Here is a 20718-nt window from a genome sequence, read left to right on the forward strand (position 1 = left end):
CACTCCTTCTCCTTGTCTGTGGAGGGTGGGGGTGGGGGTGGGCGTGGGAAGGGAGGCTCTGCTGCTCACAGAGCTGGAGGAGCCGGATTACCACACTGTCTAATGTCTCCTCCTAATCCTCCTATGGAACCGACGGTAGCCTGAGAAGCCTGAATTGTGTGTTAGTTCCTGGCTGTTCTGCCACATATAAGCCACAGGTAAGCTTTGTTATCCCAGTGAGTTTCTGTAGTCTGTTCTCAGTGAGGTCAAGCCATTCATTGGTCCAAGGAAAAACAGCTACAGAAAACATGGAATTTTCTTACTCCTTGATAATTCAAGTCATGTTGCCTAGGAAATACTTCTCTCCCTTGACGCTCTGCACACCATCAGCACTGGAGCTATGGAAGAGGCTGAAGTTATTCCAAGAAAGTGCTGAAAGTTTGGTAATAAAAAGTGGCCTCTCCTCCCTGCCTCTAGGTTAGGTTCCTGAAAGTGCATGTGGCCAAAGGGAAACTTTGGGAGATGATTGTGCTGGGCTCCTGCACCGCCTCCAGGTGTCCCGGCAGCTCTGGGCAGAGGCATGTGCGGGCCGTGTGCAGAGTCCCAGTGCCGAATGCAGTGTGATGACGGATAAACAAGAGCAAATATATGTACAGCAGTGTGCAGTCTGCTCGAATTCCTGAGGCTTGCTGCATGCCAGACTCAAGACTCACTTGGCCTTTTGTGGGTTGGCTCAGGAGCAGAGTGGAACCTGCAGGGAAGTGCCTTCCCCTTTGTTAGAGGGATACTTTTAAAGCATTTCCTTCTAAGGGGCCTGAGTAGTCTGGTGAAGGTGCACTGCTAGTGGAGATGAAGGTGTGACCCTGGATACAGCCATGGAGAAAGCTGGCGGTGAGATGCCCGGGAACCCTGACCAGTCCTTCCTGGCAACTCTGCGTGGCTCACAGGGGACTGTGCTGTCTGTCCACAAGTGGTGGTCCTTGAGGAGGAGCCTTCGGGGCCAGGGTCCCACCAGGCAGATACCTTTGGAGGAGAAAGGCTCTCCCCCATCAGAGGAAGGAAAATTTTCCCAGGAGGTTTTGAATGGAACACAGGAAATCCGTTCCCGTCAGGTCAGTGCAATTGCAGAAGGGCTAAAAAACCAACAGGGGGTTGGATCTGGTTTACAGATGGAGGTTTCTTCCATGCCTTACATATGAGGGCGCAGGGGTGCAGATCTGGCTCAGTGAATATAGCGCTGAGTCCCAGCAGTTAAGGTGAATTCTTCAGAGATTAGGACTACGGTGGATAAACCTTGTTGGTTTTATTGCTTCTTATTTTCAGGACATTTTATAAGCCTTTGTAGAGCAAATGTTTTCTAAAATGCAAATCAGACAAAAATAGATCTTTCCCTTTTAAAAATTTTAAATGTATGCCTTATTTTGTTAACCTCCACATTTCGACTCAATAAACATTTCAAAAAATGTTTCTGGAAAAAGGAGCTGCACTTAAGCAAATGAAAATTTTGTTAACTTAAAGGTAAAAAATAAGGTAATGTAACATTTTGAAAAATGATGTCTTTCAGTAGGAATTCTGTATGGGACTGGTGGTTTGTTGGGGGTCTTTTTCATTGCCCTACGTACATGGAGAGAAAAAAAAGACTAATTAGATATAAAGGAAAACTTTCATAATTACTTTGCCCCTTTAGCAGTTATTTTTGTGGTGTTTTTTTTTGGGGGGGGGGTTATTAGTTTAGAAAGTCCCCAAAACTAAAATTTTGTGAAAAGAGATTTTTGAATTGTACTATGCAAGAGATTTATGTAAAAAGAGATTTACGAATGTGCATTTATGCAGTTTATGGCCAGCTTTTATATTTTTTGCCCAGTGTCTGAGATAGCAAAATAGTAATTTTTTACTTAAATGCTTGAGAAAACTTCTTTAAAATGAACTTCTTGTGTGTTTTGGTCTGGCAGGAGGGGAAAAATGTCTTTTAAAGCATAACTGGAAAAAACATGAAGTCTGGAGAGGGCATCCCTGCCTCCCACTGTGTATTTGCAGTTTCTGCAGGTTGGGCTAAGCCTGGTGAGGTTCCTAGAGAATTACCCCCGCCCCACAACAGGAGCAAGTTTACCCAAGGGACCTCCATGCCTGGCCTGGGTGCTCTGGTCCCGGCTCCCACACACCTGAGCTTGGTCTCTTTTTGGAGTCTGGTCTCTTCTTAGGCCCAGGACAATGGACTGAAGAGGAATAGGCCCCTGCCTCTCAGAATCCCTCTTTGGGGAATGGGAAGGGTAGAGGCTACTAGGACTGGCTCCAGTTGGAAAGCAGAATTCCTCTTCCTCTCAGAAACAACTGCCCAGGACTCTGTACCCATGGCCTCACTGTGGGTAATCTTGGCAGCTGTTTTTATTTGAATCTAGGGTCCATATTTCTGATAGTATATCAGTCCTCAGTAATCAAGCTGTTGAATGAATGAACAAATAAAGGAAAAGTGGATTTATATTGTTAGGTTGTGGACTTGACCATTTTAGAAAGCAAGATACAGCATTGTGTGTTGTGTGAAGGGTGGATAGATTGGATTTTATTTTGCCTAGATGTAATCAAGTTAGCCTAGATGGCACAATATATCCCTGCTAAAATAAAGGGTGAAAATTAGATTTAGTGGTGTGATCCAGTTACTTAAAGAAGTCACGACTGTTAATGTAAAAACATTCAAACCTGTGAAGAATTTTTGTGAGCAGTCCCTGTAGGATTGGGCCTAAACTGGGGACCACCCCCCTCTCGTTCAGGGAGGAAGATTGTGCCCTGGGCCTCTAATCTATATATATATAAGCCTAACAACCAGCAGACTGATTGCTGAGATGTGCACTGAGCACCAGGGGACAGACGTTCAACGCACAAGACCGGGCTCCCTCTGTCTGGATTGGGCCTACAGGGATCCATGCAAACTGGCTATCTGACGTCCCCGAGGGATCCTGGATTGCGAGCTGGTGCAGGCAGGCCAGGCTGAGGGACCCCACCAGTGCATAGGCCTCTAGTATAATATAAATAGCTGAATTATCTTAATATCATTGTGTGACATCTCTTCTAACCAGCGATAATATTGCATGTATCTAATGTAGGTCTTTCAGATCATTATATTATCATGATTCTGGGGAATGACATAAGGGAATTATGATCCTATGCTCCTGACTTAAACTATTTTTTTCAAATGCCCCTGGGAAGTCAGTGTGCTCCCACTGACTGGGATGAGTGGCACTCCCATAGTGGGCTGATCCTCACAGGTCACACCCCTCACCAGTGCTTGAATCTCGTGCACCAGGCCTCTAGTTCTTAGATGAGAGCAGAGCCAGGCAGGAACTCAGTTACAATGTATTCAGGAGAATGTACAAAATTGCCACCTGTGCCTGTGTCCTGTCTTCTTTCCTAAGTGTAGTTGCTTTGAGTGTATTTAGAGTTAGAAATATGTATTGAAGAAAGCAGAAAGAGTACTGATGTTCTATTGTAGTTTTCTGAAGTTCCCAAGATAGCTAGAGGTGACAGATACTGAGGTATTAAGGCCAGGCTTAGCCTCAGGCAGCTGGCCTCAATGTCCTGGCCACACCCTTCCCTCCCTATACATTCACTCTACTGCACCAGTAGCTGTATTTCTTTCATTTTGCTTTTCTGCATTGTAGTCTCTTTCTGTAATTAACATGGCTAAAAAGAAAAAGTAACCTCAAAAGTTGTTTTTAAAAAATAGAACCTGCTAGACTTTTGAGCAGGATTTAAATCCCAGCTCTGTTATTTAAATGGATTTGTGGCATTGGATAAATCTCAGTCTGTCTCAACAGTAAAATGGTGATAAGAATGCCTCCTTATAGAATAACCTTGAGTATTAGGGATATAGAATGTCACCCTTATAAAATAACACTGAGAATCATTAACTATTTGCTACCACTGGGTCTGTGTACATATAAAAAAATCAGGACTTTTCTGTATTTTGAATTCGTGAAAGTTTAGGAATATAGAGTTGTATGAGATGGAGGTTATATTTTGGAAAAGTTGCATACCTGCATGACATTTTTGGCTATAAGTAGTTAAGGGCATTATACACCCTTCAAAGTGAAAGAAGTCTCAAGGATAAGTGTGCAAGTGGTACCTATTTAAGGGTGATGGGGATCCATATGTAACTGAGAGATCTCAAAAGTGACTAGTGGTTTCTCCACTATGTACATCATAGCATTGCTCTTTGATGTGTAATCACGGTTCTGTTCAATGACTTTTCAATTTTAGTCTGGCTGTGAAAACTTTCATCAAAACATGCCACCTGATTTCCAATGTCTTCATACCAGATTGGCCTATCTAAAAGTTTTTTTTTTTTTTTCTTTCCTCTTCCATCTTGTTGAATCAACACTTATATTCCTTTACCTATTTTTACCTGGCACTCTCAGCAACTTCCATGTGACCTGGGTGCCTAGAGAGACAGTAAAGAATAGAAATTCATTTTAGATTTCCCTCTGTGAAATCCCTCTCTCCTCTTGTATTTGTAATCCCTTCTAATACTAATGCCTATCATACTACTAATTAATTAAAAATTCAAAAGCTCGCAAAAATTCTTCCCCATCCCGGTGTTGGGCCTACAGACGAAGTCCCAGATGTTTGTCTTCAAGGAGTACACAATTTAGTGGGAATTAAACAAGACTAGGGCTTCTACAAGGTTTTCCCTGAGTATAGAATTTGTCTCCTGGGCCCACTCTCCAATGCCCTTGATTGTTTGATGAGCCCTTAAACCTACACTTATTTGTTTGAACTCTACATGAGAGTTTTTCACCACCAATTCCACTTCAGAGTGGAATTAAAAGCATGCACATCCACCCACCATGTGTGTACACTTATAAACTATCCAGACACTGAATAACTGTTAGGAGATTGTTTGTACATATACTTTGGTGATTCATAAAGTTGGTTATTTGCAAAGTTTTATCCTCCTTAACTACTTGTCCTTAGAAACCTGCCTGTTAGGAAGGGGGCCTCTGAGCATTGTTTGCCACAAACAAATAGCTTCCATCACTTCTAACCCTTTTTGGCAGTAATCTAGGGATTAAGAACCAGCACTGTGATTTGGGGTTTGGTAAGATGCAGCTAGAACTAAGACAAAAAAGAAAAACAAAAAAAGAAGAAGTTGGGTAGGGATTTATTTTTCCAACAGACTAGGTGGTCGAGGTTTATGTCTTTTTATAAGGAGGCAATTACTAACATATTAAAGTAAATGTCCTTAGATATTTTCTTAGTTTTCATTTCATCCTTTTCAGCTAAATAAGTATTTAATTAATATCAATTACAATTACAATCAAATCACAGTTCTGGATCTCCTTTATACTTATTTTATTTTAATTTTTTCAATTACTTATAGAATTTGGTAACACAATTTGGTATTATATAATACGTTATACAGTGAAAAGTAACTCTTCCTCCTCTTATACTCTAGTCACTTGATTCCTTCAAGTATCCAATTCTCAAATTCTGTACTAGTTTATTATATATTCTCCCAGAGTAATCCATGCATGTATAAGCATCTATATGTATAATAGTCTTTTTCTCACACAAATAATGCTAGCATACTGTGAAAGATTCATTTTGGTGGCCCTTCCAATGAACTCACCTCCCTGTGTTTAAGTCTCTGTAATTATCTCAATAATGACTGAACTTGGCCTTGTGACTGGATTTGACCTATGGCAAACTAGTAAGAGTGATGCAAGGGGACAGGCTTCATATGTGCTTGCACATGGGATCTGTTCTCCGGGCGTGCTCACTATTGTGACACTCCCTTTCAGAACCTACAAACCACCAATTGTGAGGTGTACCTAGAGGCTACATGGAACAGAACTGAGGTTTCTGCAACCAGCAGCTTCCAGACAGCAGCTGGCATCAACTTGCCAGTCATTGTGATGAATGAACCATCTTGGAAGTTGCACCTCCAGCCCAAGCAGTCCACTTTAAAAAATGCTATGTGGCAAAGAGAGCAAGCTTTCCATATCAAGCCCTGTCCAAATTAAAAATCTATGTGCATTCGTTATAAACCACTTAATTTGGTGTCATGAAGCAATAGATTACTGAAGGTACTATAGATTTATGTGCCTTGCTTTTCACTAAACAATATATTAGATATCAGTCTATTTCAGTATTTATAAAGTTGCTTTAATCTTTTTAAGAACTGGCTAGTATTCCATTGTATGGCTGTGCAGTAATCTATCTAATTAATCATCCTCTTATTCATGGACATTTATTTCCAATCTTTTGTTGATTGCTTCCTTTCGCATATAAACATATTTACTGGCTAAATTTTTAGATGTAGAGTTGCTGGGTCAAAGAATATTTGAATTTGTAATTTTAATATGTATTGTCAAGTTGCCTTCCAGAAATGACATTCCCACTAGTTCTGAGGATCAAAATGAGTGCCAATCTGAATGGTGAAAACTGTGCCACAGTGAGGTTGGAATGTTACATTCCTCCTTTAATTGTTTTTTATATATTATAAAGCCATTTTTATTTTCTTTTTTATAAACTACCCTCTTTTTTCTGTTAGGTTGTTAACCTTTTTCTTCTTTCAAGGACCCCTTTATGTGTTAAAGAAATTAGCTCTTAGTTTGCTTAATGTGAAGTCAAGCTTTCCCCTCTCAGTTTCTTCTTTAACTTTTGCCTTGGTTTGAGCAATTTCTTATTATAGTTAGATATATCAATATGCAATTTTATAGCTTCCGAATTTTCTTGTTTTTGTTTTGTCATATTTAGACTTTCCTCACTCTGAGATTATAATAGATATTCCCCTATGTTTTTATTATTCTGCTTTTTACATCTTCCTTTTATTTTTTTATTTTTTATTTTTAAAAATATATATCTTATTGAAGGGAGAGAGATAGAGTGTTAGAAACATTGATGAGAGAGAAATATCGATCAGCCGCCTCCTGCACACCCCCCACTGGGGATGTGCCCACAACCAAGGTACATACATGCCCTTGACTGGAATTGAACCTGGGACCTCTCAGTCCACAGGCCGATGCTCTATCCACTGAGCCAAACCAGTGTTGGCATCTATCTGAAATATCTTTTGATATTTACGTTCTATTGTAGATTTATATTTTTCTGGATAGATTTCTGAGGTGTGGTTATCCAATTGTCAGTTAATACTGTAAAGCCATATCATCCTTATATACTACATTTCCATATTTATACCACATATAATTTCAGTTTATTTACTGAATTCAGCAACCCTACTTGGTTACTGTTTCTTACACAATTATTCCCTTTTTTCTATACTATTTTAGGAAATGCTATAGTAAGTATTTTTAAAAATAATTCTTTATAATTATTAATCTCAAAGTAGCTTATGATTTCCTTTGTGGATTATACAAATGAACATTTATAGTCATTTTTGAAAGTTATTTAAACTTTATCTTGTTAAGCTGCTCAAAATCTGAAGTTAGAAAGATTATGCATTTTATGCATGGCAATACGGAGATCAACCCATGTAACTGAGATTCATCTGAAGATAAGTAGGATTATGTAGGAACAGAGAGTGACATGCTTTTTCATCATGTACCATGTATAAAGTTCTGTTCCCAAATTTCTGAAATATGTAATAATACTGGTATAAAAACTGTATCTAATTAAGAGAGTGCTGAGACTGGGACCCTGTGAAAGAAAATCATGTTATGTTAATCGAATGGCTGAGGCCTCATCATTTTGCGAAGAAATCAGGTAATTATACTTTTACTGTGGTGTATTAAGTAAATAGGTCCATTGAATTTGGTAACACACTTGCCATTTTATGTAATGACTACAGCTGTCCTGAACACTAGGAAGAACAGTGACATTCAGCAAAGGCAGAATTGAGAAGTTCCTTGTTAAACTCAACTTTCTATTCTCTCATCTTTTTCGTTCCTGCCCTGCTTGGCCCAGCTCAATTCCTCTGACTCACAGAGCATACTTCTAGATCTTTTTTCACTGGTATATATGGTCTGACCCCAAGGGGCCTGGAAGGTCTGCATTGGAACATGCTGCAAGTTTGACATGCTTGAGTACCCTGTGATTGATTGTTAAGCCCTGCTGAGAGATTGAGACAGACACACCTAGAATGAGATATGGAATTAAGGTGTTACCTAATCTTTGTGTTTGCATTGCAGCAGAATCCTTAACTTAGAGCTGAAAGGACCAAGCTAGGGGGGCGGTTTCAGGTATCGTCCAGTACTGGGGGAGGGTCGCTTGGGGCACCTGTGGGCTGCGGTGCTTACTGCCTCTGACACAGGCCTGCATGCTTGTTCTGTGCTTGTAAGCTGCGTCATGCTCTCCTCCTTTCCCATAGACATCTCCACATCTTCTAGGTAAGAAAAAACATGGCACTAAGGTAGGCAAGTTGACTTGTAGGTTAGAATCACAGAATGTCAGAACTAAAAGGAACCTGTTTAAAACCTTTTCATTTGATAAACATAATTGATCTTTGAACAACACAGATAAGTGGACCCATACAGTTCAAACCTGTGTTGTTCAAGGGTCAACCTTTTTAGATCTAAGGTTGGGAATTTATGGATGTGGAGGGCTGGGTGTTAAGTTTTTGTGGAATCAAAGTTATATGCAGATTTTTTACTATAGGAATTGACATCCCCAGCCCCTGCATTGTTCAAGGTCAACTGTGATGTCTATAGCTCTCTTTCCCGGCTTTTTATGCTCTTGTACTCTTGGGATGTTTCGACACCAGTGGCACTGTTTTCCATTTTCTCAGTGATAGACAAGGTGGGATAATTTAGAAAAAAAATATTGTTTTAAGAATAAAAAGGGTTATTTCTTTTTCTTTTAGATTCTGTCTAAACTTTCTTTGCCTGCTCGTGGCTGGGAACCAACAATGAAGGAGAGTTTCGCCTTTGAAAATGTTGGCTACGAAGATAGTCTGGACGGTACGTGCCCTTCGCAGACAACCAGTGGCACCATCAGCATTTTGGGCATGACTTGCCAGTCATGTGTAAAGTCTATTGAGGGCAGGATTTCCAGTTTGAAAGGCATTGTGAGTATTAAGGTTTCCCTGGAACAAGGCAACGCAATTGTAAAATATGTGCCATCAGTTATGAGCCTGCCACATGTTTGCTTTCAAATTGAGGACATGGGCTTCGAGGCCAGCATCGCAGAAGGAAAGGCTGACTCCTGGCCTTTAAGATCCTTGCCAGCCCTGGAGGCTGTGGTCAAGCTTCGAGTGAAGGGCATGACCTGCCAGTCCTGTGTCAACTCCATAGAAGGCAAGATTGGGAAACTGCAAGGAGTGGTGAGAGTCAGAGTCTCACTCAGCAACCAAGAGGCAGTCATCATTTATCAGCCTTTTCTTATTCAACCTCAAGACCTCAGGGACCATGTCAACGACATGGGATTTGAAGCTGTCATCAAGAACAAAGTGGCTCCTCTAAGCCTGGGACAAATTGATATTGGGCGGTTACAGAGCGCTTACTCAAAGACACCTTCAACTTTTAACCAGAATGTCAATAACTCTCAGACCTTGGAGCAGCAAGGGAGCCATGTGGTCACCCTGCAGCTGAGCATAGATGGAATGCACTGTCAGTCCTATGTCCGGAATATTGAAGAAAATATCAGCAAACTCCCAGGAGTTCAAAATATTCAGGTGTCCTTGGAGAACAGATCTGCCCAAGTACAGTACCATCCTTCTTATGTCTCCCCGGAGGCCCTGCAGAAGGCGATTGAGGCTCTTCCACCAGGGAACTTTAAAGTTTCTCTTCCTGACGGAGCAGAAGGAAGTGGGACAGATAACAGGTCTTCTACACATCCCTCCCCTGTCCCTGCCCAGAGAACCCACGTGCAAGGCGAGTGCTGTACCATGGTGCTTGTTATTGCTGGCATGTCCTGTGCATCCTGTGTCCAGTCCATCGAAGGCCTGATCTCCCAAAGGGAAGGTGTGCAGCAAATATCAGTCTCTCTGGCTGATGGGACTGGAACGATTCTCTATGATCCCTCTATAATTAACCCAGAAGAGCTCCGAGCTGCTGTAGAAGAAATGGGATTTGAGGTTTCCATTGCTTCTGGTACGTAGTTAACCCTGGGGTTGTCTCCTTTCTTTGTGTCTTATGGCATCGTACCTGCTTGTCTGGACAGGTGAGCCACACTCACTGCCTCGCATGTGGACCACGGGAACAGAATTCTGCAATTTTCCCTTGTGTGTTAACTTTTTCAGGCCAGAGGGAACAGAATTTCCAAGTGCTTATTTAGATTTTGCCTCTTGTGTAGCTGGGACTAAAATGCTGAGGTCCTTGGATTCTTGGATTCTTTTCTGAACAGAACCTTGATTCTGTTTTTGTTTATTTATTTTGTTTTAAAAATATTTTTATTGATTTCAGAGAAGAAGGGAGAGGGAGAGAGAGATAGAAACATCAATGATGAGAGAAAATCATTAGTTAGCTGCCTCCTGCAAGCACTCCACTAGGGATCAAGCCCACAACTCAGGTGTGTGCCTGATTGGGAATTGAACTGTGACCTCCTGGTTCATAAATCGATTCTCAAACACTGAGGCACCTTGGCTTTTAAAAAGAGTACGGGGGGGGGGGGGGGGGAGCCTTTTCCCTTCCCAACATGGGAGTCTATGCTGTGAGGTTTTTTCCCTCTCCCCACTCGGAAGTTTGTACTTTTTCTTCAATAAATTTCCACCTTTGCTATACAAAAAAAAAAAAAAAGAGTACAGTAGAAATATCAGGTCCTTCTCTGACCAAAGGAATCATCATCATCCTCCCTGAAGATTTTTCTGCTAAACAGAACAAAATCATAAAAATAATGTAATATTAGTCTCATCACCCAGAGCCCATTCTCTTGAAAGTGGGAAATAAGGGAAGGATTTAAGGATGATTTCCTTTGCTCCCCTTGATGATGTGAGAAGATGGGTGTGGTGAAGTTTTCCACAAAAGCACAAAGGGTCCACTTAACTTGATGTCAACGTCCCTGGTTGTGGCCATCCCTGCTCTCGCCCTCTTCTCATTTCCTTACAGAGGAGCCCAGCAAATATAGCATAATTTCTCTCGTACATCAGGATTGTGTGAGTTGTAGGCTATTGGGTGAGTGCCACATGGCTTCCCTGAGAGCTTATGTTGTAGTGAGAAGGGCTCTGAGAGGAAGGAACCCTTGCAGTGTAACGGGACAAGTCCTGTGCAAGCCCAGGCGAGGGACACCTGAGCCAAGCTCCCAGCTCAGGCAGGTCTCCTCTGGTAGAGTGAGTGGGAGTGAGCCAGTGAGGGCAGGGGCTGGGAGGGGCAGGAGGGGTGGGGAAGCAGCCTGGACAGTGGGCCGGAGGCCTGAGAGGCAGCACAGTGTGTTGGGGAAGCTGCAGAGAAGAGAGTGGCCTGAGTGTGAGGGCTCACTGAGGGTGGTGGATGGTGCCTGGGCTACCTCAAATAGGCCCTGCATGTCAAGTTGAGTTTAGACTTTATTATAAAGGCAAGGGGAGTCACCAGAAGATTTTAATCAGAGGAAGTACAGACCAAATTATGTTTTAGGAAACCAGACAGTGTCAGGATGCAGTGGGGTTGAGGCAGTGAGCCCACATAAGAGGCTGGGTGAGAAATGTGGGCTGGAGAGTAAGAGATGGATTTGGAAGACACTCAGGTCAGATCTGGTGTCAGATTAAGGGTATGTGTGATGAGGGCAGGCCAGGGAGGAAAGGGAGAGCCTGGGATGAGCCCCAGCTGAGGTAGATGCTGGAGGGTGGCTGGGCTAATGAGTCCCGAATTTTTTGGGCGAGTGGGGATGGAAATGCAGATGTGCGTGATCGGAGCCAGAGATGACAGAGGACCTAGGAAGAGTGAGTGTGAGAAGGGAAGGAGCAGAGGAGGAATGTGATGGCACTGGTGTGGAAGGAATAGGGGGTTAGGGGTGGTGGCTCTATAGGAGGAGGATCTTGCTGGCAAGTGACATGAGAAGAGGGAAGAGTCCTGGAAATAAAAGAGGGTCCAGAGAGGCTAAGGTTTAACTAAGAGGAGACCATCAGCTGGAGTTGCTCACTGCCTACATGGTGATAGGGAGGTGCAGACCTCCAGTAGCTGAGGCCTGGAAGGGACAGTGTGGAGTAGAAGATGGGGGGGGGGGGGGGCGCGCGAGAGGCTGAAAATAAGGAGGGACAGCTATGTGAGTGGTAATGTGTTTACTGTTTAGGTTCCAAGATACATGCCCTGTATGTCAGTGCAAATGCAGGTGAACTAGGATGTAGACAGTTTCTCAGCCTCTGGCTGGAGCTTCATGCTCATCCCTAAGAACTTGTGGGCAAAAGCCCACTGACCATACTCAGGGCCAGCTGCACTTGAGTTTCCCACATCTATTTCTCCATTTTCTGACTGCCACTGAGAGAATTTCTCCCTGTAAAGTTTGCTCTGTGTGATACTTCACTGCACACACACACCTTAAAAGGAGTGGGTAAGTCAGGTGGGGTGACTTGGCCCCGTCTGTACTTTGTCTTTGTACCAAGTTTCAGGAAGGAGGTGGGTTTTTGTTTATTTATTTAAAATAAAGATCAATAAGGAAAAGACAAAAGAACAGTAAATTCTGTACTCAAAAGGTGAGAAATGTAGTATGAAGCCATCATCTGTTATATCTGTGTGAAATTTAAGGTCTTTCAACAGTGGAATCAGGTATTGGCAGTAAAAAGAAATTTTCATTGAATTATGTAATCCAGAATATTTGGATTAAACTAGACCTAAACTATACCTAAAAGAAAAAAAACCCAGTTGATTTTTTTTGGCCAGAGTTATAAGAGTTAGGTTTATCCCAAGAGGTATTTTAGTATAAGTATGTCCTAAATACCGCATGGGACATACTTATACTAAAAGATTATTCGTGTTTTTTCTGAAATTCAAATTTAGCTGGACATTACCTGTCAATCTGAGTTTAGGATAAATTGTAAATGTGCTGTGACTACCCCTTATAGCCAATTAAATGTTAAAAAGGCATCATTTGTATTTGATTATTCATTCTGGATTGAATGGGAACTCCTTGAGGACAAGTTTTCAAACCATGTGATTTGTTTCTTCTTTGACTCAGTAGCACCCAGCACCTAGTAGGTATTTGTGAAGAAAATGAAAGAGGAAGAAAATAGTGGGCTGTGACCAGCAGGGTCACAGGGTAGCTCCATGGAGGGCTGTAATCTAGGGAATTATTTACAGAGATTTTAGCTGAAAAACCAAACAGAATAGGAAGGAAACCCTAGATTAGCACTAGCAGAAGCCACCACCTGCAGGCTGGTGCTTCTGAGGGAAGAGGGCGTTATAAGAGCCCAAGGCCACGGTTGCCTGGTGGCAACTGGTGCTATTGAAACTAAGAAGGGAAAGGCTATAGCCAGGCCCCGACCAGTGTTGCTAAGTGGTAGAGTGTCAGCCTGCAAACTGAAGGGTTTCCAGTTTGGTAATCAGTGAAGGGCATGTACCCGAGCTGCAGGATTGATTCCCAGCTCTGGTCCAGGCACATGCAGGAGGCAACCAATTGATGTGCCTCTCTCACATTGATGTTTCTCTTTCTTCTCCCCATCTCTTCCACTTTCTCTAAAAATCAATGGAAAAAATATCCTCAAGAAAAAAAAAATATCCTCAAGGTGAGGATTAACAACAACAACAACAAAAAGAAAGGCTAGAGCCAGGAGCTGGGATTGTAATAGACAGAAGGGAAACACTTTTATTTCCCCCCTTTCTGTACTATCACCCCCACTTCTTACCTCCTGTGTGCCAAATTTAATCAGACACTAGTTGACAAGAAAGCCTGGGTAAGTGGTTTGCATTGGTCAGAACCTTAATGATGAAGCGGAGGGCAGGAAGGGAGGTCTGTGCGAGCACATAGGCAAGTGACAGGCTTTGAATTTCAGCCATCTTATTGTGTTACCAGACTGAAAAGGGCCATTTACCTGCACACAGCAAAGTGCACACATCAAAGGCAATAAGACATGAGCAGGAGTTTGTAGCCAAGAAAGTAAGGATTTGTGAAGGGGATGGTGCCATGCCCGGAGTCACAGGTAGCTCGTGCTCAATGACCTGGCTCCCCGACGGCTTCCGGGGGTGGATTATACAGGGAAAAGGTCATTAGTCATAGTGACTAAAGGAATTAGAGTTGTGATAGGGTAATTCATCATTGCATTTGGTCCTAATGTCAGCTATGGAGTTACTCTGTCCAACTTTGCAAGGATTTATTCTGTGAGATCTTTCCACTTTCCTTGATCAGGAACTAAAACACAACTGAGGCCAAGATATTGTCTTTAGTTGGACTGAAAACTCTGTCTCTATAGGACACATGTGTCAAACACAAGGCCCGCGGGCCAAATCCATCCCGCCAGACCTTGCAATGTGGCCCGCACCGCGCTGTCATCACTGCACTCCGCTGCGTTTCCATCACAATGACAGTTTATGACTGTTCAGTAAACCATTCGGCTCGCGATTTAGGCTGGATTTTAGATTTTGGCCCCTTCTCTGATTGAGTTCGACACCCCTACTATAGGACCTTGATCCTAAGACTACTGGGTGCTGACCAGAACCTCATTGTCCTGAGGGCTTAATGATTAAGCAAAGGAGAGGGAGGTGGTTGAGTCAGGTTGCTGGGTGAGGCCAGTTGAGTCAAGGGAAAAGGAGAAATAAAAGTCCAGATTAAAGAAAATAAGGTTTTTGCAGTTATAATTTGACAGCGAAGAATACACTTAGACCTGGTTTTTTATCTAGAAGGCAGCTCTGCATCTGTTTACTGATTACATGGTAACTATTTTTTGAATGAAGAATAAATTTATGGATAGGTGGATAGATATATGAATATAGTGTGAGGAAAAGTCATCTGTTAGGTATAACATATTCCTAATCACTGTTGTAAGTACGTAATACTACTTTTTGGGCACGGTTCTCTCGTACCAGCATGTGTCGAGGATCTTCTGGGTCTCAGGCACTGTACTCAGAGTCTAGCACCTGCCTGTGTGTGGTTCGGTGGGGTAGCAGATCACAGAGACCCATCATCCAAGGCAGGTTTGGAATAATTGCAACAAGTAAGGTGTTGGTAAAGGAGAAAGTCCAGCATCTGGTTTGGGGCTCCCAGAGACTTGATGGTAGAGGTAGTGTTGGAGGAGGGCTTAGATGGGATATCAGAATGTTTAAGATTTCATAGGCACACTGGGCAGAGGAGACACAAACATAGGCCCACAGACAGGAGTCCTCTGGGTATGTCTTAAAAGCAGTCTGGTTTAGATGAAGCTTGGGTATAAGGTTGCACAGGTCAGCACCCTGGTCACCACCACTACTATCTGTCTCCTAGATCTTGCAAGAGGCTCTGAACAGGTGCCTCTATTTCCTGATTTTCATTCTTGCAGTGTTTTCCCTGCCCAGCATTCACAGAGATCCTATTATTCTGCTGATGCTCCAAAACTCTCCCTTCTCATATTGTAAGAGGAGGAGCCCTTATGGTGATGTACAATAGAAGCCCCCTTCCTCACCCATTACCTTTCTGACCCCTTTGGAGTCCTCATATTTGGCTTGTTGTTGCTGTCATCTCTGTCTGGAATTCTCTTCCCTCAAAGTCCACATGGTTCACTTCAGTTCATATATGGTCTTGAAGACTTTTCCCAAAGCATATATAATTTATATTTATAAATATGTAGGTTTATTTTAGACATAGTTTTGTAATATCTTTTTTTCCTCTGCAATTTATTATAATCATCCTTGTAAGCTCCATTCTTATATCTGCATAGTGTTCCATCATATGGCTGTACCATTACTTAGTCAGAGTTCTCGTAGACTGTTCCCATCTATTTTGTGTTCAGGTGATTGTAAATAATACTGATGGGCATCTTTAAGGCTAAATCTTTGTATACATACTTTATTAAATATCTGAAAGTACAAATGCTGGGTCACAAGGTATAAACATTATTAAATTCCAACACAAATATTTATTGTACCTCTACTAAGTACCAAGCAGTTAGAGGAACTGGTCTTAATAATACATATTGCCAAGTAATCATCTAGAAAGCCTATTCAATTTATATGCTCACCCGTGGTGTTCATATAGATTAATAAAAGTTCCAGTAGCTTAAGCTTGTATAGGTTTTTGTTAACTTATTTTAACTTTCTTTAGCAAGCTCCAGAAGCCCAGAATTTAGTTGAATCAGACCTCAATGTTGAAAATAGCAGTGTGTAAATTGTAGGTTAGTAAGGGTATGATGTGCTCTATAATAGCATGAATATTATGGAGGTTGTTGACCACGATATTTGGATAGAAAGGCAGGTGAATCCAGAGGACAGGGAAAATAGGAAGAGGTTGATGGGTACAGGAGGGTCGATGGGTACAGGAGGTGGAGTGTTAAGAGGTGGCCATAGAATAAAATTTGTGAGATTGAGACAGCAGGGGTAGAGTCATTTTGAACAATGATAAAGTCTAGGAGAGTGAACTGTGTCTTTGCAGCAATACGGTAGGGGTCCTGGAAGGCCAGAGTACTGAGGATCTTCCATGAAGGTGCTGAAAGTGTTGATCACCTGGACTCTTAAAGTGAATGTAAATAATTTGAGCACATTTCAGAAAATGAGCAAAACATTCTAAGATTTGAGATTTATTCAGAAGGGAAACTTAAAATTCATGGTCTTTTGTCAATACAGGTTAATGCCAACTTTTATCTTCTGCAGCAGTGGATTTTCAAATGGGATTTCATCATTAAGTTATGTAATTATCTTTTCTACATCATAGCTATTTTGTATCACTAAAATCATGTGACTCTGGATGAAAACATTCTGTAATTTTATTTGTTTGACAAAAATCAGTTACATCTGTGTATACATTTGTGGAAGAAAGAACAACAGCTCCCCCAAATCCTTATAATTTAGTGGGGGAAAGGATGGTCTTTTCAGTATATGGGGCCAGATCAATAGGATATCCTAGTGGAAAGAAGTTATCCTTGACTATCACCTCATACATATATAAATGTTAATTTAAAGTATATCATAGGCCTGATTGATGGATAATGGGCTTCATTAAATTAAGGACTTCTTTTATCAAAAGAGACTCCATTAGATGAGAGTGAAAACATAAACCATAGACTGAGAGCAGATATATGTAGTTCAATCCACTGAGTAAGGATTCATGTCCAGAATATATAAGACTTCTGTAAACAATAAGAAAAAGACAGACAACTCAGTAAAATGTTTTGGATCGTTTTGATTCTCATGGGGAGGGAGCAAACCTCTGCTAACTAGAATGTAATAACAGTTAAAGGAACAGAGCCTATAGTTAAACAGACCAGGTTCAAAGCTAGCTTCACTATTACAACCTAAGGGGTTTGGGTCAAATTATTAATTTCATGTAACTCATTTTTTTTATCTATAAAATGGGAATAATAGTAGTATTTATCACATAGCTACTTTAAGATTAAAGGAGGTCACACATGTGTTTAGCAAAGTGCCTGGTGAGTTCTTTTTATTATCCTCATCTAATTAGAGCATTCATCTAACAAGACCATTTCATTCTTCAAGTATTGGCATATTTCATGTATCTGTAATTGTGTGCCTAAGAGAGAAACAGTGATGAAATGGCCAACCGATGTAACCTCTCCAAGCTTTTATCTGAATACTAGAAGCCGGATGCCCAAAGATTCCTGCCATAGTGGGCCTTCCTTTCCCTGGTTGCCGGCACCGCCTTCGCTCCAGGCCAGAGCCACCTTTCTGCCTTCTCACGCTGCTCGGAGGCCTGGAGCTGCCAGGGGTGGGGAGGAACACCTGCGTCGTTGCCGTGGCGATGGACGCAGAGTTCCTGCCCCACCCCAGCTGCTCTGCACCCAGGTACCCAAATTAACCCAAGGTCTTTGTTGGGTTAATTTGCATACTCATTCCTTATTGGCTGGTGGGTGTTGTAAAGGTATGGTCAATTAGCATTCTACTATTCTATTAGGTAGATTGTCAGGCTTGACCTCTGGCTATGAAGAAAATCTCAAGTATTTATTCTAACTTGAATGATTTCTGACATTTTATTCCAGCAGACTATCCTGGCAACCATATTGGAGAGCACAGTGTGGCAAATTCCACAGCACAGACTACAACTGGCATGCCTGTTTCTGTACAGAAAGTGGCTCGCCATGCTGGGGGCACCCCTAAAATCCACAGCTCTGGCCTCTCAGCAAAGTCCCCACAAGCCTCTACAACAGTGACACCAAAGAAGTGCTTTTTACAGATCACAGGCATGACCTGTGCTTCTTGTGTGTCTAACATAGAGAGAAACCTGCTGAAAAAAGCCGGTAAGAGACTATGCCCACCCATGTTCTACTGGGAATGCTGCATCTGGACTGTCCAACACTGAATTCAGCAAAATGGGGCACCATGCTGTCCTTTCAGTCTCCACTGTTTGCATTTATCAGTAACCCTGATAATCTGGAAGCAAGTTTATTATATGAAATATACATGTTTACCTAATGTTCGAGGGCAGTTGGCATCTGTTCTTTAAGAGGTATTTAGTTTGTTTGAGATAAATGTGTCTGAATAAGTTAACTATGGGAATTCCACTTTAGAGGTCATAGCACATTCCATTGGTAGCCTCTCAGTTGGCTTGTCCTTTTAGTATCCTTAACTTTCTCCTCCAAATTTCATCAACCTCTTAGTATCAAGTGAATAAATAGCCTGTATTTTGTGAAGTTCCAATTTCAAATATTTCATTTTTCCCTCCTGTAAACTATAGAGTGCTGTGGATTTGCCAAAGTCTTCTTCCAAACCACATGTTCAATATTCTCTTAATATTTCAATATTCCCAAATTTTTGTTTGGAAAATATTTTAACCATGACCTTCCCATGCCACCAGAGTTAGAAAAATTTTCCTTTTTCTCCCTCCAGTGTTTTCATGTGTCTCTCTGATGTGTCTCCCTGGCCCTCAGAGTCAACCCTAAATTAGGGTGACACTTTGTCTAGCCTCTTTTAGCTCCCAGGAGCTTTAGAATGACCTTGTTCAAAGTGAGGTGTTAAAAAGACTTCCTTTGTCACCCCCAGAAAGGCTACCATAAAATTAACCTGGATCTCACAGTGCCTATGTTTCTGTTCTGACTTGAATCCCTTATTTTTATCCTTTATGGCATTTTTTTTGTAGTTGTTGTTAATCCTTACTCAAGGATTTTTTTTTTTCTATTGCTTTTCAAGAGAGTGGAAGGGAACAAGAGTGGGAGAGAGGGAAGAAAGAAGAGAGGGAGGGGAGAAACATTGACGTGAGAGAGACACATCAATAGTTGTTGAGAGAGACAGATTGATCAGTTGCCTCCCGCATGCACCCCATCAGGGGGTGGGGAACAAACTACAACAAGGTAACTACCTTCCAGGAATCAAACCCATGACCCTTTGGTGTTCAGGCTGATGATCTAACCTCTGAGAATACTGGTCAGGTCCCTTATGACATTTTTAAAGCACATTGTTGCTTTCATCTATGTCAATAAACCTTTTCCCCCTTAAACAAATACAATAGTGTTATTAGCAAGATAGTCCATGGGATTTTTTTTTCTTCACTTCTTGGAATGATCAGGAACTGAAAAAAATATATGGAAAACCAGTTTTGAAAATTATTTTTCTTTATATGAAAGTGACTGAAGAAGCCAAAGCCGGTTTGGCTCAGTAATAGAGCGTCGGTCTGCGGACTGAAAGGTCCCAGGTTCGATCCCAGTCAGGGGCATGTACATTGGTTGCGGGCACATCCCTGGTAGGGGGTGTGCAAGAGGCAGCTGGTCGATGTTTCTCTCTCATCGACATTTCTAGCTCTCTGTCTCTCTCCCATCCTCTCTGTAAAAAATCAATAAAATATATATATTTAAAAAAAAAAAAAGAAAGTGACTGAAGAAAAAGTATATCTTTACTGTAACAGTAGTTGCTGGCTGCAGACTAGATCCCTTGCTTTGAGATGCTTGCACCCATCGGATATCCTACAGCCTTACTCAGAGGGGCCTCCCGGGCCAGCAGCACCTGGGAGCTGGCTGACCTGCAGAACCTCAGATACTACCCCAGACCCACTGAACCAGAGTCTGTAGTTTAATAAGGTCTTCAAAGTGTCTCATATGCCCATTGAAGCATGAGAAATATTGTTCTAGAACAGTGGTTCACATTCTTGGCTATACATTAGAATCCCTTGGGGAGCTTTGAAAAAGATGCCTCACACTCACCTGCAGATCCTATTTAATTGGTCTGGGTTAAGAGCCAGGCATGATGGTAGTTAAAAGTTCCTCAAACGGTCCTAATGTGCAGGCTAAGTTTGAGAATCACTGTTCCAGAGACTTCAGGGGCAGATGTTTTGTTGTTGTTGTTGTTTTTCTAGGTTATGTTGAACACCCAGAGACCTTGCCTAGTGTCTTACAGCTGTAGCTTGATGGTTTCAGGTATTCTCTCTGTGCTGGTTGCCTTGATGGCCGGAAAGGCAGAAGTTAAGTACAATCCAGAAGTCATCCAACCACTCGAGATAGCTCAGTTCATCCAGAACTTGGGCTTTGGGGCAACAGTAATGGAAGACTACACGGGCTCCGATGGCGACATTGAGCTGATTGTAAGTACAGTGACTGAGCTGGAGCTGGGGTTAGCGGGTGGCAGGCCTCTGACAACCTGCAAATGTGATCAGTCAGCTTTCCCCATCTTGCGTATATCAAGTTTGCTGTTGTTTTCTTTGTATTATTTTGTATTGAAGCCTACAGGACCTTTTCATTTTGCAAAGGAATGTTTGTTACGTCAGAAAAGTCACAGGAGTGAATCCCATTGAGCACACTCAGGCTATTAG

The 20718-nt window shown here is 41.9% G+C and overlaps 1 protein-coding gene across 3 annotated transcripts in view; it reads left to right on the forward strand.

The window, feature by feature from the left end:
- Window positions 1–20718, forward strand: part of ATP7B (ATPase copper transporting beta) — a 95551-nt gene that overhangs the window by 39442 nt on the left and 35391 nt on the right. Inside the window, exons 1-4 of one of the 3 annotated variants that reach the window (XM_036456596.2) lie at window positions 540–1091; window positions 8795–10022; window positions 17963–18217; window positions 20327–20490. In XM_036456596.2, coding sequence (XP_036312489.1) covers window positions 855–1091; window positions 8795–10022; window positions 17963–18217; window positions 20327–20490 — 1884 coding nt within the window. In that variant the 5' untranslated portion in view covers window positions 540–854. Of the gene's footprint in view, window positions 1–539; window positions 1092–8794; window positions 10023–17959; window positions 18218–20326; window positions 20491–20718 lie in introns of those variants that run through there. The other 2 variants (XM_036456595.2, XM_036456598.2) reach the window with 2 other exon arrangements.

Source organism: Pipistrellus kuhlii, unplaced genomic scaffold (assembly GCF_014108245.1).
Source record: "Pipistrellus kuhlii isolate mPipKuh1 unplaced genomic scaffold, mPipKuh1.p scaffold_m20_p_3, whole genome shotgun sequence".
Lineage (NCBI taxonomy): Eukaryota > Metazoa > Chordata > Mammalia > Chiroptera > Vespertilionidae > Pipistrellus > Pipistrellus kuhlii.